Source organism: Vulpes vulpes, chromosome 1 (genome assembly GCF_048418805.1).
Source record: "Vulpes vulpes isolate BD-2025 chromosome 1, VulVul3, whole genome shotgun sequence".
Taxonomy (NCBI): domain Eukaryota; kingdom Metazoa; phylum Chordata; class Mammalia; order Carnivora; family Canidae; genus Vulpes; species Vulpes vulpes.
This window is the reverse complement of record NC_132780.1, coordinates 91041535-91059626: the sequence shown is the minus strand read 5'-3', so window position 1 is coordinate 91059626 and position 18092 is coordinate 91041535. Positions and strand designations below refer to the sequence as shown.

Sequence of the window (18092 nt, the reverse complement as noted above, 5' to 3'; positions counted from 1 at the left end):
CAGAGTTTTTAAAATCCCGTTTATTAGAAATTTCACATGAGAGCATAAAGAGCACTATGGGGTGTGGCCATGAAGCAGGTTTTTGTTTTTTTGTTTTCATGGGATTTTTTATGAAAACAGTCATTCATGGCTTTTTATGGCTTAACTACAATGTTAGGTGAAGACCAAGGAGTGCTCAAGACTTTGGTCATCGTAGCCTTCGTATATTAGGTCCAGGCTTGTGTTGTGTTTGATCTGAGTTCCCAGACTGATTTCTTTTTTTTTTTTTTAAGATATTATTTATTTATGTATTTATTCATGAGACACAGAGAGGGGGGTGGGCAGAGACACAGGCAGAGGGAGAAGCAGGCTCCATGCAGGGAGTCTGACGTGGGACTCGATCCCGGGTCTCCAGGATCAGGCCCTGGGCTGAAGGCAGCGCTAAACCGCTGAGCCACCTGGGCTGCCCTCCAGACTGATTTCTGATCTGAGTTATCATCTCGGTGGCTCCGGCCGACAGGATATGTAGGACACAACCCTATGCCAGGTACCTTCCCTGTCCTCTCTGTCATGCCATGTATCCACATGGCTCTGTGCCAAGCAAAGCACACAGGCAGGAGCATGGCTGGACCAAGACAGGACAGTCTGGGGAGGAGGCAGATTCCAAAGGGAATATTATATAACCTATGGCTGGTATCAGGGGGCTCTTATGAAGGTGGCAGAATAGACTACAGACAGGTAGACAGTGGACTACTGACCCCAACAGTAGTGAGGTCTGACCACAGCAGGCAGAGCTGTAGTCATTGGCTGGCATTTGGAGTCTTGGTTCTAGAACTAGGATGCAACTGGGAGAAGCAAGACTAAGGTCCTTAATTTTGGGGATCATGATCACCGGACAGATGACCAATTTGTATCTGATTAATCATGATAACTTTTACATCCATTTGAAGTGCAGGATTTCATCAGTGTGTGAGATGACTGTGTGTTCAGTCATCCTGTAAGTAGTGCGTGGTTTCCATCTGTCCTTGTAAAATCCCTCCAATAGGGATTGAGGGTACTGCCCAGAACTTAAAGTGCCTTGGAATTTGGATAAGGATCCTAACATGCCAGCTTTAATTTTCAAATACCACAGTTTCTGCCAAAGTTAATGTCTGTGAACTTCTTACCTGAACCTTAACATTGGATAATTATAAAAATGAGCAAATAACAGGCCATTCACGGGGCCACATGCATCATGCGATCCTGTGCATCAGCCACCTCTTTATCATGGAACTGTAAGCTCAGTCACTACATCCAGGAGAGAGTTCTCTAATTAGATATAAAGTTATAAACATAGGCTTTTTCATACGAATTCTACAAAATAAAATTCTGTGATTCTTTGTAGCAAAATCGAGGTTTGAAATGGCAAATAAACTTGAGCAGCAGTTAACCTGGGGTTTGGAAGCTTCCATCTGATCTTTTTATCATGATAAGGTGTAGCAACCTTATCAACGTTGTACAAACTGTGGCCATTCCTGAGGTCATGTAACAGTGTTTTATAGAACTGTGGGATTTTAGCACTTAGATAAACTCTGTATTACTTGATTTCATCAGTCCTTCACCTAGCATATAGCAAACATTATAACTTTCAGAAATGGCAATTTCTGTTGAATAGTGTAAGACCATTTGACTGAAAGTCAAATTAATGTCAATGAAACTGCCCTGTCCCCACTTTGGTAGCCATTGAGATTTCTCCCTGCTTTTGTTCTCCAGTTTTGTTAAGATATAATTGACATATAACATAGTAGTCCAGGGCGAACAACATGATGACTTAATGATATGCGTGTGTGTGTGTGTCCGTCCCTGTGTGTGTTATTGCGAAATGATCACCATGATAAGTTTAGTTAATGTCAGTCTCCTTACACCTTAAAAGTTACAAATTGTAACACCTTACAGTTACAATTTTCTTGTAATGAGAACTTTTAAGATCTACTGTCTTTGTAATTGTCAAAGAGATATGTTGCCAGAAGTCTCTAGGCTTCTTGGACTTCCTGTAAGAAGCAAAGATCTAATTAAATAAATTTCAAACACCATACAGAGAAGTCTCATCCTGTTGGTGAGGATCAAGCTGTACAGTCAAGGAATAAACTTTGGCTACACTCTTTTACCATCCCCTCCTGGCTATGTTAGTTGCATTCAAGTACATATGCTCCAATTCCATGGTCACTTTTCCAATGGTTCTTTCCTTTCCACCGAGGCATCAAGGCCCAGAGGATGCAGTATAACCCAGGACTGCAAGGCTACTTAATTCAGAGCTAAGACTTCTCAATCCCAGGCCAGCCTCTTCTTGCCAGTATATTAAGAAATGGTTCATTGAGCTAATGCCAGAGATGAGAGTTTGTTTTAACAAAAATTCAAATGAAGGATAATTAAGACTCCTTTATTGAGCTGGATAGTGTGTGTGGTGTCATGGAAAGAGGCCCAAATGGGAGTCAAAAGATATGAATACTAAATTTCTTATAAATAAGAAATATTTCTTTCTTTCTTGATGAAATAGGAAAAATAATACCTACCCTGCTTACCTACTTAGAGCTGTCAGGAAAATCTAAATGTGAAAACACTTTGTAAATTTTTAGGTATTATTATCAAGTGATTATTATACTTTGGAATCAGATTATGTGGCTACCAAAGAGATCTTAGTCTCTTCTTCATTCTTATGGGGAAATTCTGAAAGAGAAATCCATCTTGGAGCAACTTGCACATATAAAATTTGGGAATAATGCCCCTTTTCTGGAGAAAAGGAATATTCAAACATCAAAATGTTCTAAATCAATAGACTTTCTAACAACAGATATAGCAGAGTTTATCTTTCTTTCTTTTTTAATCTTTCTTTTTTTAAATAAAAAATATACAATGGCCTAACAGAAGAATATTCTAACAATGAAAGAAAACTGGACTGGAAGAATAAAACAAAAATTTTAACATTCTGATAAAAGATTGTTACATACTCAGTACAAAATAGATCCAATGGATGTTTGGGAGGGGGGGAACGAATATTGTGGTGGCCATTTGTTTGTTTTTGACTGGAGTGTTCTAATCAGGGAAAACCTTGCTCTTTTTCCTTGGCAGACATTGATGGCTTAGAGAGCAGTGCGATTGGGGGCCAGCTGATGGCCTCTGCGTCTACCGAGTCTCCTTTCACTCAAGGCAGGAGAATTGATGACTCTACAGTGGCAGGTAATGACTTGGGTCTTGAGTTTATGGATATACATACATCAGATATGTTACCAGCAATTAAATCACTAAGTGGCAGCCTTCTGGGCTGACATAAATGAACATTTAACATTTTATCCTGGTAGAAGAAGTGCCTGATGAAAGTTACTTAGCAACATCCAGGCTGATGATGCAACATTCATTATTTATAAACACGAAGTAAAATGTAATCCAATATCCAGTAACTTCTCTTTCCCATAGTAGAATTGCTTACAGCTCAGTATTGCTACTTTGATGGTCAGAAGATCCCAGGCCATTCTCTGCCCAGTCTTTTTTGCCTCTGACAAGTGATCCATGCCCCTTCACGTTCTAGGTGTGGCATTTGCTCGCTATATTCTGGTGGGTTGCTGGAAGAACCTGATCGATACTCTATCAACCCCCCTGACTGGCCGAATGGCAGGAAGCTCCAAAGGGTTGGCCTTCATTCTGGGAGCTGAAGGCATCAAAGAGCAGAACCAAAAGGAACGTGATGCCATCTGCATGAGCCTCGACGGGCTGCGGAAAGCAGCACGGCTGAGCTGTGCTCTAGGTACTGAAGGGAATAACATTCCCTGACCCACGCCTGTGGGGGCGGGGGGGGGGTCCCCTGGGGAACACCCTGGGGATGGCCCCAGTGGGAAACAAGTCTTGGAAAGGCCCTTCTTGGTAGCTGTTTAGAGTGGTAATCATGTCTCATCTCTAAAGGAGTTGCGGCTAACTGCGCCTCAGCCCTTGCCCAGATGGCGGCTGCCTCCTGTGTGCAGGAAGAAAAAGAGGAAAAGGAAGTCCAAGAACCCAGTGATGCCATAGCACAAGGTAATGCTGAAGGGCCAAAGTCCACGTGGCTCATTACATGCAGTCTACACACGCCCCCACATGCGAGCAGACACCTATACCTGTGCCTCGTGCGACCCACAGCATGTTTACTGCTGATCACAGAATGCCAGGCTGGGTCCCAGGCTGGGCTCTCTTTTACACGGCTGCCCCCGTAGAGTCCCTACAGTAGATCCCTCTGGAGACAAGAGACATACTAGCCCCAGTGACTAGAAAAGTGCTCTTGGCTTCTAACAAGAGTCCTACAGGACACCAGGGGCCACCTGGATGAGCTGTTCAGACTTCTGTCATCATCTGGCCACTTGTTTTGGCACTTCACAGAGTATACATCTGAGGAGCCCCAGGTCCTAGTGGGAAAAGGCAGAGTAGCCAGTTTTTGGAATAGGGAAATCAAATGGTGGAGGTACCTGAGAGGAGCTTCAGAAAAACTTTGTCCTTATAAGAGAAAAACCTGAGCATCATGAACTCTGGAAAGAGTTGATTTTTAACTTGCTAAAATCAGTTGGCCAATGAAGTGGATGATGATCTAGTATATATGCATAATATGCACAACCGTGAATTCCATTAAAAATCCTTACATTTAAAGTTCTTAAAAAATTATAAAGCCAAAACTGATGTTCAAATTATATACAGACAAAAAATAAAATCAGTATCACATCCATGAGGCAAAATGATGCTTTGCCGAACTCCGTTTGCCTCTTACAACAGGAGTATGGTTTGGCATCCCCTGAAGTGCACGTGCTGTGTTTCTGGGTCCTGGACCACCCTTCACTTATCCCACCAGACCCATCTTCCAACGAATTGAAGCCTCTATTCATGGAGGATGTTGTCATTTGACATTGCCTTGGCATTTTGCATAATTGACATATTAAGTCACCTTCTGCATCCTTTATCATTAGTCATCTATAAATTAAAAAGTATCATTTGAAGATGACAAATACAAATGTAAACTCAGGGAGTGAAATGACCTGATGATTTCCAGTTACAAAGCAGTCATCATGTGCTCAGAGCACAGATCCATACGCATTGAATGATCGTCATCATGAACATGTGACATCATATAAACCTCAGAGAACTTGCAGGTTGCCAGGAATTCTCTTATCAATTTGAGTACGGGTTGGGGGGGGGGCCTCAGGCACAGAGGGCTTCCACTAGTGTTGGCACATAAAGCCCATCCTCACTGCTTTGACTTAGAACCCACAGGTGGGTCTACAAGGACTGTGCCCACCAGCCGAGGGTCCACCCAACTCTGAAGTGGCAGAGCTGGGCTCACCAAGGTCTGTGCAGCCTAAGGGCTGGGCAGTTTGCACAATGAACCACAGGGACCTGTTACCAAGGAGCTTGCTGCCAGTGACATCAAGTGACATCTGCGGGTTCCCTTTTACTCTTTCATGCCGCCTGTTCTTTCCTTTTCATCCCTTCCCTTCTCCCTCTCTGTCTCCTTCTTGGACCATTACATTAATGAATGTCTTCCTGGCACAGTGAAGCTAAAAGTGGAGCAGAAACTGGAGCAGATCGGGAAGCTACAGGGAGTCTGGCTGCACACCGCCCACGTCCTGTGCATGGATGCCATCCTCAGCGTAGGCCTGGAGATGGGAAGCCACAACCCGGACTGCTGGCCACACGTGTTCAGGTGCACGACAAGATCCCCAAACACCGATCAGTTACAGAATTTACAACACCCGTAAGATGGCAGCAGCAATAGCTCCACAGTCCCCGTGCGGCTAAGACAGCACATCTCCCAGGCATTGGCATCTGGGCAGACCTGGGACAGTGAAGTGCTGCCCACGGTGCAGGCATGGGGCTGGTGCCAGCTGTTTCTTCCTCCTCCTCAGCATACACCCAATGCCTTGCACCAAGCTCAGTTCTAGCAGAGCAGCAATGGGGCAGTCAGGGGCAGGCCTAGGCACCTAGATCTCAGTTCACTTTGATGCCCTCAAAGCAAATACAGCTATAATGGTCTGTTGTGTTTCAAATAGAGAAGCATACAGACGATTCAAGCATTGAAAAACCCATCTTGAGAGGAACATGTGAAAGAGCCAGTGTGAATCAATCTGGAACAAAATGGGTTTTACTGTGGAGCTGGTAACCTGCTGCTCTTCACTGCTCTCACAAGCAAAACAGGAAAAAAAAATGACATAAATTGCATCAGAGTATTTTATATGGAATCAAAAAATTGCCCAATTGTAGAACACGAGAGCGAATTATCTGGGATGATCCTTACCTATAACTGGATGACTTCTGGGATCCTGGGCCTCTTAGGAACCATCTCAGTCCCAGGGTCTGTTTGGCACAAATAATTTGGAAGTTGGCAGTTACACCCTACGTTGTGATGCTTCTCTGTGCTTCCTGTGATTAGGGCACGACCCGAGCACTAGTTACATGGAGCTGTCGAGGCCGGTCAGGACACGGCTGGGCAGAGTCCTTGAGAAAGGGCCTGCTGTGGCTAGGGGGCCTACACACCCATTCTGGGATCCTAAAGAAGCACTTCCTGAGTCCTAATCAGAGCACAGAGAGTGGGGAGAGGGCCCCTTGGGAAAGCTCCCTTGGACAGCCATCATCCAAATAAGCCGGTAGGCTAGACAAGATAGAACTGGATGAGCAGGGCTATTGTTACCCACTTTTCTCCCAGCATGGGATAAGACAATCGAGGAATCCCTACCTCACTTCCAGGTCATCTAGTCCAACTCAAAAAATAATACGGATAGTGAGGCAGGAAAGGGAGAGGTGGCTATAATAAGAGAAGGAAGGAAATTGGGGAGGACTGCAGAACTGCCTGGGTTATCCTTCTCTTCTGTGGGATTTACAGAGCTGGCCTGCTGAGCTACAGCCTAACAGCTGCTTGTCCGTGACTCTGTCTAGGGTCTGTGAATACGTGGGCACGCTGGAGCACACCCATTTCAGCGACGGCACCGCTCAGCCCCCTCTGACCATCAGCCAGCCCCAGAAGGCGTCAGGGGGCTCCGGACTCCTTGGGGACCCAGAGTGTGAGGGCTTGGCCCCGGAGCAGAACCTAGAGCCAGAGAGCTCTCTGAGCACAGCCCCTGTCATCCAGCCCCTCTCCATCCAAGAACTGGTCAGAGAAGGCAGCCGCGGCCGGGCCTCCGACTTCCGTGGAGGCAGCCTCATGACAGGGAGCAGTGCCGCCAAGGCTGTGCTCACGCTGTCCACCCAGGCCGACAGGTATGAACGCAGCATGGTCACCACACCTCAAAGGACTGCTCACCATGGAGTGCCAGTGGGCAACATCGCATCCATGTCTCTAGTCTCAAAATCACTTCCAGGCCAACTGGATTTATCATTTAAGCGTCTTTTGATTTTTTTTTTTTCAAATATTCTTCTGTCTCCCATCATGCCCCACACTTAAAATGAACTGCTGTCTGTTGACTAAGACCGGAGGCCCTGGAGGCAGGCTCCCTAGGGCCAGAGCTCTGCCCTTACCCCATGACCTTGGGCAGGTTCAACTCCCTGAACCCTGATTGCCTCACGTAAGATAAGGTCATAAAGTCACCCTCTCCCAGGGTGGCCGTGAGTTAAATTAATTACTACACTCAAAGCATTGAGGACACAGCTTGATAAATCATAAAACTTCATAATTTTTATGATAGTTAATACCTATAGTCTCACACCCAAGTGTGTGATATATTATTTAACCATGTTAAGGTGGAGAGGAAAAAAACATAACCCCAGGCCCAAGTGGTGAGGCTTTCTGATGTTGAAACTGTGGTGAGTCACCAGTAACATGTAGTCCCACCTCATTCCCCTCTCCACACTGGGTCATGGTGTGCTCAGCACTGATGCAGTGAAGTTTATTCAAGGAGAGGGAATGGGGGAGCAGAGCAGCAGTCACTGGAGCACAGAATACCTGAGTTCTTTCCTGACTTTGACACTGACCAACTACAAGGTCATGTCTGTAGAAGTAGTTAGGCTGAGACTCGGTTTCTCCATCTGCTCAGTTGGTACAGTAATCTCTTTTTTCCTATTTATCCAAAACGGTGGCTGTGAAAGTGTTTTGGCATCTGGAAAGTAGCATACAGTTGTCAGGTGGGGCATAATATTCACTACTGCTCTCTTACTAGGAACAAGAGAAGAAATTGTTAATAAGACCCAGAAACTATATGATATTAAAATTGGGGCAGCCCCGGTGGCGCAGCGGTTTAGAGCCGCCTGCAGCCCAGGGCATGATCCTGGAGACCCTGGATCGAGTCCCACGTCAGGCTCTCTGCATGGAGTCTGCTTCTTCCTCTGCCTGTGTCTCTGCCTCTCTCTCTCTCTCTCTCTGCATCTCTATGAGTAAATAAAAATAAAATAAAATAAATTGGAATTACAAGATAGCACGAAGAAAGTCTTTGTTTCAATAATTCGTGAATGCTGAATCCACTAATTCCCATCTTAAAAGCTGTGTGTCTCATATACAAAAGGGACTCCTTATTCAATTTCTGCTGGAGACCCTCTCCCTTGCCCAGCATGTGACAGCCACAGGGCTACTTGCCCTTCTAGTGTGAACTCAGATTTGGAGGGTAGGCAGCAGGATGACCCAAGAGCAGTGGAAGGCTAGCCATATAAACCCACATTTGATGCCAACCTTCTGAATTCCAGTGAGCCTCTGATCCTACTCTTAGCCTGCTACCTGTGCTCCCCTCTTCCTTCCCAACTCCTTCTGCTAGAAATCTGTGCGCCCAGCTGAATTGAAAACAAAAGGAAAATCCCTTATATTAGGGAATATTTATTCATTTAGTAGATAGTTGCATTCCCACCAAGTCCAGGGCTCTGGATGTATGAGTCAGAGGCAATAAGAAAGCTAGGCCCATCCCCCAGGGGACTTACAGGTTTGGGTGTACTTTGGTTTTGTAGCCTTCCCAAGGCCATGCCAAGCATTAGATTCATCAACTTTAGCCCAGCAAAAGCCTTGATTAATTTAGTGGGGTTTGTTTTTGTTTTTGTTTTTGTTTTGTTTGTTTGGTTTGGTTTTTTTTTTTGTTTTTTTTTTTTTTTTTTTTTTTTTTTGCTATAGCTTAATGAAACTAAAGCTAGTTCTAATGATTCCATTCCCAGTTACTCAGTTTCAGGGAGTGATGTTTTGCCAATTTTCAATGTCTCACTAAATATTTTATGAGTACCTAGTATGGCTGAGCTAAGCCATAGGGAAACAAAGATTTTTATTGTTGTTGTTAATGGTCTGTGCCCTTTAGATTAAAATCTCTTAGTTGGAGCAGACTTGTACACAGTAATAATAGGTATAGAAGTATAACATACATTTCTTTACAATGCTTACACATTTTCATTAATCACATTTAACAAAATTACCGTAATCATTCTACCGCAAAGACTTCATGGAATTGCTTCCAAGTAACAAATCTGTTTCTTTCAGGCTCTTTGAAGATGCTACAGATAAGTTGAACCTGATGGCGTTGGGAGGGTTCCTTTACCAGCTAAAGAAAGCATCACAGTCCCAGCTCTTCCATTCTGTTACAGATACAGTGGATTACTCTCTGGCAATGCCAGGTAATTCTTTCCCTGAAGAGACCATGCCATGAGATTAGCAGGAAGCAGCCCAGATCTCCGAAAGCAGCTTGAACGCTTGAATCCATGTTACCGTCACACAGGGTCACCCTGGCTAAAGTCTAGTGCAGACTTGTCATCACTTTTCAGGCATGTGGGGGGTGGAAGCAACATTATTCTGTGTGAACAGAAATGCTGCTATGGCCAGCACTGCACCTGTCACCACCGGAGCCATGCTAGGTGTTCTGTGAAGTTTTGTGCTTGAGAGAAAATTATGTGGCTACTCAGGGTGCAGATAGCTTCCCTTGAGGGTAGGACCCCTTCTCCATATCACAGGCCACATCTCTTGCTTTATTCAGTTCAGCCGCTTGCAGAAGCGACTCCTGATTCCACAAGTCGCTGGTGGGAGGGAAAAGTGGAAGAGGGAGAAGCCTGCGGCTGCTCTTAGAAAAACTGCTGTCGAGGCATCTCCTATTAATGATAGGTCAATGTCACTGTCTTCACTGATGAGGCCAAGTGAAAAGGCAAGGTCCTCTTTTTTTTTTTTTTTAATTTTTTTATTTATTTATTAGTCACACACACACACAGAGAGAGAGAGAGAGAGAGAGAGAGAGGCAGAGACACAGGCAGAGGGAGAAGCAGGCTCCATGCACTGGGAGCCCGACGTGGGATTCGATCCCGGGTCTCCAGGATCGCGCCCTGGGCCAAAGGCAGGCGCCAAACCGCTGCGCCACCCAGGGATCCCAAGGCAAGGTCCTCTTGAAGGGAGCAGAGTTACACCAAGCTGCCCAGGGGTCCCGAATGGGTGGCAGATTGCTCACAAATGCAACCCGTCTATCAGCAGCCAAGGTTGTCATGCCAAAACAGCCAGCCCCTGCCCATGGGTTTAGGCAAAGGCACAGAGCCATGTGCTGGGGACACATTGTGGTGGCAGGTTGGATTGTACAGCCTCTTGAGGTCCCATCTTTAAGGATCTGAAGTTCTAAGTGTATATATTTGGTCTTTTGATCCTTACTACAGATTCTGATTTGAGAAACAGTCTTTTTCCTGATAGTTTTTAATAGACTTTAAAACCTTAGCTATATAAAGCCAACCTCCCAGACCCATCGGACTTCCAGAGCATCCCTGGGTCTAGGGGCAATCTTCAAAGTGTTTTGAATTGGAGAAATCAGCAAGCTCTCAGCTTACAAAAAAGCCATGAGCAGGGTCAGGAAGAGGCAGCAGACCTAAGAAGGAGACATTTGCTTTGGAATGAACCAGACGTGAGTTAAAATGCTGCCTTCACTATTTACCAGCTACATTGTCTTAGGCAAGTTAACCTGTCTGACATTTAATTTTCTAATCTATAAAATGGCAATAACTACATTTGTTAAAGGTTCGCTTTAAAAAAATAGGGGATCCCTGGGTGGCGCAGCAGTTTGGCGCCTGCCTTTGGCCCAGGGCGCAATCCTGGAGACCCGGGATTGAATCCCACGTCAGGCTCCCAGTGCATGGAGCCTGCTTCTCCCTCTGCCTGTGTCTCTGCCTCTCTCTCTCTCTCTCTCTCTCTGTGACTATCATAAATAATTTTTTTTTAAATTTAAAAAAAAATAAAAATAAACTGTGAGGGCATCCCTGGGTGGCTCAGTGGTTCAGCACCTGCCTTTGACCCAGGGTGTGATCCTGGAGTCCCAGGATCGAGTCCCACATCAGGCTCCCGGCATGGAGCCTGCTTCTCCCTCTGCCTGTGTCTCTGCCTCCTCTCTCTCTCTATGTCTATCATGAATGAATAAATAAATAAAATAAAATATTTTTAAAAAATAAAAATAAAAAATAAACTGTGATTAAAGATGCATAAAGAACTAGCACAGCTTTTGATACGGAGTAAACATTTGGTAAATGTCAGTGATTATTATTACTGTCATTTTGAAGTTTGATATGGCAAGACTAGACTAGTTAGAAAGGAGCATTTCTGATTGGGAGAGTGCAATAGGGACACCTGGGTGGCTTAGCGGTTGAAGCATCTGCCTTTGGCTCAGGGCATGATCCTGGAGTCCCGGGATCGAGTCTCACAACAGGTTCCCTGCATAGAGCCTGCTTATCCCTCTGCCTGGGTCTCTGCCTCTCTGTGTGTGTGTCTCTCATGAATAAATAAATAAAACCTTAATAAAAAAAAAAAAAGAAGAAGAAGAAGAAGAGCGCAATAGTGATCAGCATTTGGAAGCAGTATGAGAAAAGCAGTAAGACATGGGCAAGAAGGTGACAAGAAGAGAGAAGACTAGGGTGACAGGGCAAAGGAGTAGCAAAAGATCACCCTAGGCAAAGACTGCCCTGAAGCAAGACCGATCAGGTTAACAGGCATGTTACTGAGTAGAAAGAGGCCTGACCTGCTTAGCAGGGGCTTCCAAGGTGCCATTAAAGATTAGCAACGTGGACGATGAGTGACAACAGTAACGTTAATGGCTACCAGCAGGGGGCGGTTAGTATCGATAAGCACTTTGTATCGCCACATGTAATCCTTAAAGTAACACTAAGAGGTAAGTCCTGTTATCTCTACTTTTATAAGAAATATGGCTTAGAGAGGGAAATCTCTGGTCCAAGATAACCCAGTTCCTAACTGGTGCAGCCAGGAGCTGAGCCCAGACGGTCTGAACTCCCACCCATCCCACTTAACCACAACACCACTCTCCCTTATCCACAAGCATTGCTCATGCTTGTCACGGTCGGCACTGGGGATGTGGTGGCCAATAGCAGAGGTGTTGAGTGAACCACTTCATCTCTCTTGAATCCAGGGTCCTCTCCTCTCTTGGTTGGCCCACACTGACCAATCCCACCACTCAGTATTTTCATCCCCTTTGATTTCATCCTCTCTGTGTACTTGAATAGATCAAACTGTTTCTGTGTTTGGGCTTTATGGCTTTTATGGTCTTGCCTTCTTATAGGAGAAGTTAAGTCCACCCATGACCGCAAAAGCGCCCTCCACCTATTCCGCCTTGGGGATGCCATGCTGAGGATCGTGCGGAGCAAGTCGAGGCCACTGTTCCACGTGATGCGCTGCTGGAGCCTTGTGGCCCCACACCTGGTGGAGGTGAGCTTCGGAAAGCAGGGAGCAAAAGCTCAGAGAGTTCCTGCAGTAGAGCCAGTACCGGGTTTTCCAGGTGGTGTACAAAGAGTACTGTGGCCTGGGAGCAATGGTGAGGTTTCCATCACCTGGCCACAGGCAGCATTGTTCTCCAGTTGTACATCATGGCATTTGGAGAATTACTCCAAAGGGCAGTACCATCTTGGTGTCACCCTGACCCTTTTTCTTTACAATCACATGACTTGGCTAGGTACCTCTTACAGCCAGCTTTTCATTCTTTATGCTTTAGTTTCAACTGAGGCTGGAGTTTCACTCTTATACATAATGATAACAATGTCTTTCATTCCTGCCAGTTTCTTTTTTCCCATAGCTAAAATATACTCTGGGAAGTACCCAGTAAGTAGGCAAACCATATGCCCTAGTTTTCCCAACAAAATTAATTATACTAGGACCCCTTTCACTTTCATACAAAGTGGTTAGTATGATAAATTCTATGAACTAAGCATTTCAATATATGACAACTGGCTACTTCTCAGTTGAGAAAAATTGCTGCCTTGTTTTTCAGTGATAACTATTCTTACTAGTTCTTTAGTGTTAATCTGATGGAGCTACATCATCAAATAAAGTATTTTTTGAAACTTAATTCACTAAACTGAGAACATTCTAGTAAAGAATAAGGGTAGAAAGTAACAACTTGGTCATGGAAAAACAGCAAGGATTGCACTGAAGCAAGTTATCTGTTACACTATAATAACAGTTACAGTTATCTGTTATTATCAGTTATCTGTTACACTATAATAAACCACCACCTAAATCTGGCAACATAAAAATAACAACCATTTATTTTGCTCATGATTCTATGGGTCAGAAATCTGAGCTAGGTTGAGCCAAGCCTAGCTGAGCTCCACTTGCCTCACCTGTGCACCTGTTGGCCAGATGGTTCATGACAGCCTTGACTATGAGGGTGGGATACATGGGCCTCTCCTCACAATCTCTCTCCCTTCAGCAGACCAGCCCTGGCTCATTCACATGGCATTCTCAGGATCCCCAAGGAAAAGCAAGATGGCAAACCCCAAATCAGAACCACTTTTCAGTTCTCTACTGATACAATATTTGGTATTGTTCCATTTTCCAAAGCAGGTCACACATCCAAGCTCAGGGTCGGTGTGAGAAAGGCTCCTCAAGGGCATGCATACAAAGCTGTGAGCCAATTAGAGCGTTGTTGGGGCAACAAGCCCATGTCCTTGAGGGACAGAAGACCCGTCTGATCTTCATATTTGGAATGTAATGAGGGGCCATAGGCAGTTCCCAGACTAGGTTCTGGAATCTTTATAGTCCATGTGTTCTATACCACCCAAGAAAACTGTCATGTTACAAGTGGGGGAGGGGAGAAGAGAAATTACAGAAACTCTTATTTTTGGGGGGGGGAGAAATTGAGTGTGATCTTCAGTTAAATTATTAAAAATTCAATTTTAGTGTGCTCTGTATCTATACTTATTCCTTGGATTTATTTCTTTTTTTTATTTTTTTATTTGAACAGAATTGCTGTTTCTGCCTCCCCACAACGAGGTGGGTTAGGAACTTAAGAAACCATTTTCTTACTTGTGTAGAGTCCTGATAGTATTCTTCTGTCCCCCAAATTTTGTAGGCTGCCTGCCATAAGGAAAGGCATGTGTCTCAGAAGGCCGTTTCCTTCATCCATGATATACTGACAGAGGTTCTCACTGACTGGAATGAGCCGCCTCATTTTCACTTTAATGAAGCACTTTTCCGACCTTTTGAGCGTATCATGCAGCTGGAGTTGTGCGATGAGGATGTCCAAGACCAGGTCAGTGTATCGTGGAAGTCAGCATCACCAACATCACAGCCAGCCCTGACTAAGCACCCTGGCAGGCACTGCTATGTGGCCTTTGCGTATGTCATCCGTCCAGAAACCCTCTGTGGAATCTGTAACAGAGGAGTTAAGCTATTTGGCTAATGATACATAGTTAATAATCAGTGGAACTGAGGTTCGAACCTAGGTAGTATAGCTATACCAGTCTATACTTTTATGTACGTAGCCTACACTCTTAATCACTACAGTACCCTCTGCTGGGAGACAGGTATTAAAAAAAGTAACTGGACACTACATATCCAGCATGATGTTGCTCTAGGACCACAGAAGATACTCTTTGTCTGAAATCTACCCAAAATGTGAATAAAAGGTTAAAAAATTCCTTTTAGATCCATTGACCCTTTCTGGCAAGAAAGGCAAGAATACCAAGATGTCCACAACTAAGTGACAATGGGAAGCCAGTATGCTAAGTAGAGCTCTAAGACTGCTTTTGCCATGAGGGAATTTGCCATCAGGTGAAGCATGAGTTCTGGTTCTCACATTTTTGAGGCCATAGGAATAGAAGATAAATCTCAGTGCAAACCTTTTAAGACTGGTGTTCACTCAGGCCAAAATTGAATTAGAAATGAATCCACATACCACCCTCCCAAGGATACTAGCAGCCTCTCTCTAACATTGGCTCTTGGTAGAGATTTAAAAAAACCAAAAACACACACAATAAAACCCAAAAACTCTGCAGCATTTAAAATTACAAGGTAGCCCTTCTAGCAGGTCAGCATATGAAATTACACCACCATGGTGCTCTGAGAAGCTTTATATGGGCATGGCACAAAAGCAACAGAAATTCCCCCAGAGGAATTCATTTCAACTTGGGCCATAAAAGAATCCCACTACTAAAGTTCCAAGATATGTGAGTTCACAGTATTTACAAAATATTGTAAAGCATACGGGGAAACAAGGCAATAGAGGGAGCTGGCTGAAACAACAGATGTCACAGTGAGGACTGAAAAGAATTGAAATACTGGTATCCTTCCTGCAAAATATTAAACAAGAATGTCTATTAAGTTCAATGAAACAAAGGAAAGCAATGAAAATATATGAGTTAATACCTAAAATTAAGTTGGAGAATTTCAATGATAGTGAACTAAGTAGTTCAGATCAACTTCCCATGGGGAATAACCAGGAAAAGCTGGATAAAAAAAAATTTTTTTAATCACTGGAAGGTACTGAAATACAACAAGGTGGTGAATAACTATGAGGCCAATATCTAGAAGAAAAAGAATACCCAAAGTCAATGTCTGGTATTTGAGACTTCTTTTCCTGAAAATGGAATCTGCTAATTTCAGAAAAAGAAGTTGGAAGATTGAGAAACTAACCAACTTTGGTGGCTGGGGCCTGCCAAGTCTGATAACTTCCTGACATCTTGGGACAGAACCATGAAGAGAAAGGGATATATTAGGAGGAAGAGTGAAACTTAAATAGACTAGTTATAACAGGAAATAATCCCAAACTTCAAATAATCCCAATCCCTGACATGAGATTAGAAGATTTTGGGGTTCTAGTGCCTGCCATAGCACAAAATGCCTCTCTGACAGAAGATGACATCATCCCAAGGCTTCAAATTATTCTTGATTTGAATGTGCAGTGTCTACATTCAATCAAAAATAATCAGACTCATTAGGAAAATAACATGTCACTGACAACAAAAAGAAAAACAAACAATGAAAATAGACACACACACAAACATATATATGCTCATGCTCAGTCAGGGATCTAGAGTTATAAGAGACATACTTTAAAATAACTGTTTTTAAATTAAATTAACTTTTAAAATTACATTCAGAAAGATTTAGAACAGGAGGGATTTGGGATGCCTAGGTGGCTCAGGGGTTGAGTGTCTGCCTTCAGCTCAGGGCATGATCTCAGGATATGGGATCGAGTCCCACATTGGGCTCCTTGCAGGGAGCCTGCTTCTCCCTCTGCCTGTGTCTCTGCCTCTGCGTGTGTGTGTGTGTGTGTGTGTGTGTGTGTCTTTCATGAATAAATAAATAAGATATTTAAAATAAAATTTAGAGGGATCCCTGGGTGGTGCAGCGGTTTGGCGCCTGCCTTTGGCCCAGGGCGCGATCCTGGAGACCCGGGATCGAATCCCACATCGGGCTCCCGGTGCATGGAGCCTGCTTCTCCCTCTGCCTGTGTCTCTGCCTCTCTCTCTCTCTCTCTGTGACTATCATAAATAAAAAAAAAAATTAAAAAAAAATAAATAAAATAAAATAAAATTTAGAAAAAAGAAAGAATAGGAGGGATTTGGGCTATGATGGCATGAAAAAGTTCATGAAGCTTCTTCACAAAAGTCAAGTATAAAACAGGGCAAAATTGTCAAAAGCAACAATTTTAGGTTTGTGGAAATTGACCAAGGACAGACAACAAATACAGTAGGATTTCCATTTGGAAATATTTCTTTCTAGAACCTTGGTTAAGAACGGTGGAAGTCTGTGACTTCTTGCCAAAGACTCCCCATCACCTCTACTGTCAAGCTATTGCCAAGAATAGTAGTTTGACCAGTGTGGAGCTAACGTAGAAAATCAGCAGCTTTTCTACTATAAGGGACAGACTTAGTTTAAAGAAGAGGAAGAACGGCCATTGGTTTGGCCATGAAAAGCAGCAAAATCATTGGAAGTGAACAGGGGAAGCCTGCAACTTTGCTAGCCTAAGGTTGCCATGAACCAATAAGAAATGTAACATGAGTCTCTGGAAACCAGAGATTTACAGGAAGACTAGATAAGTTCCTTCACACATCTGTGGCTGGCTAGAACATGGGCATACACAGGACAGACCATACCAGTTCCACCAGAAAGTGAAAAAGAAGGGAGACTTAAGAACTGGCTAAACTTAGAATATTTTCCCCAACCTACACACATGGATTGGTTGAAGAGGATGGAAGCCTTAAGGGCTCAAGTTGTCGAGCACAATTTCTCCCCGCATCATCAGCTGACCACTAAACTATGCAGACCTGGGGATACATATTAAATAATAAATCTAAGACCTAAAAACAAAAAACTGATCCAAAGACACTGGCTCCTACACATAGGTAGAGACAGATTGCACAATAGAAATCCAACCCCTTATTAAAAAAAAAAAACTCAAAAACTAATCAGAATTCAGCATTGCCACAGTGTATTATATAAAAATGTCAACTTTTTAGGAAAGAAAGGAAGAAAGAGGGAGGGAGGGAGGAAGGAAGGAGCAAGCGAGCGAGCAAAGAGGCAAGAAAGAATGACACATATTGGGAAGGGAGGCAAAAAATAAAAAGTGGCTTAGAATGAGCCCGGATGTTGGAGTTGAAAGACAGGCTTTAGAGCAGCTATTATAAATATGTTCAAAGAATAAAAGGAAAATATGATGACAATGACTCAAAAGTCTAATTAGAGAAATGAAACTATGAAAAAATGCAAATTCTAGAGTTGAAAAGGGCAATAACTGAAATGAAAAATCTACGAGATGGTCTTCCCAGCAAGATTTGCAATGGCAGAAGAAGAATCCATGAACTTGAAGGTAGATTAATAGAAATAATCCATTCTAAAAATTGGAGATTGACCAGACACAAGGCCTTGGAAACTTGTGGGAAAATGTGAAGCTTACATGTAATGG

At 43.7% G+C, this 18092-nt stretch overlaps 1 protein-coding gene across 4 annotated transcripts in view; it reads left to right on the top strand.

Annotated features, from left to right (window-relative positions):
• Nucleotides 1-18092, top strand: part of ARFGEF3 (ARFGEF family member 3) — a 177647-nt gene that overhangs the window by 124742 nt on the left and 34813 nt on the right. For all 4 annotated transcript variants that reach the window (XM_072719995.1, XM_072719990.1, XM_072719980.1 and 1 more), the window contains 8 exons: nucleotides 3088-3195; nucleotides 3545-3760; nucleotides 3916-4026; nucleotides 5527-5677; nucleotides 6907-7227; nucleotides 9416-9549; nucleotides 12468-12613; nucleotides 14256-14435. In XM_072719995.1, coding sequence (XP_072576096.1) covers nucleotides 3088-3195; nucleotides 3545-3760; nucleotides 3916-4026; nucleotides 5527-5677; nucleotides 6907-7227; nucleotides 9416-9549; nucleotides 12468-12613; nucleotides 14256-14435 — 1367 coding nt within the window. The remainder of the gene's footprint in view (nucleotides 1-3087; nucleotides 3196-3544; nucleotides 3761-3915; nucleotides 4027-5526; nucleotides 5678-6906; nucleotides 7228-9415; nucleotides 9550-12467; nucleotides 12614-14255; nucleotides 14436-18092) is intronic.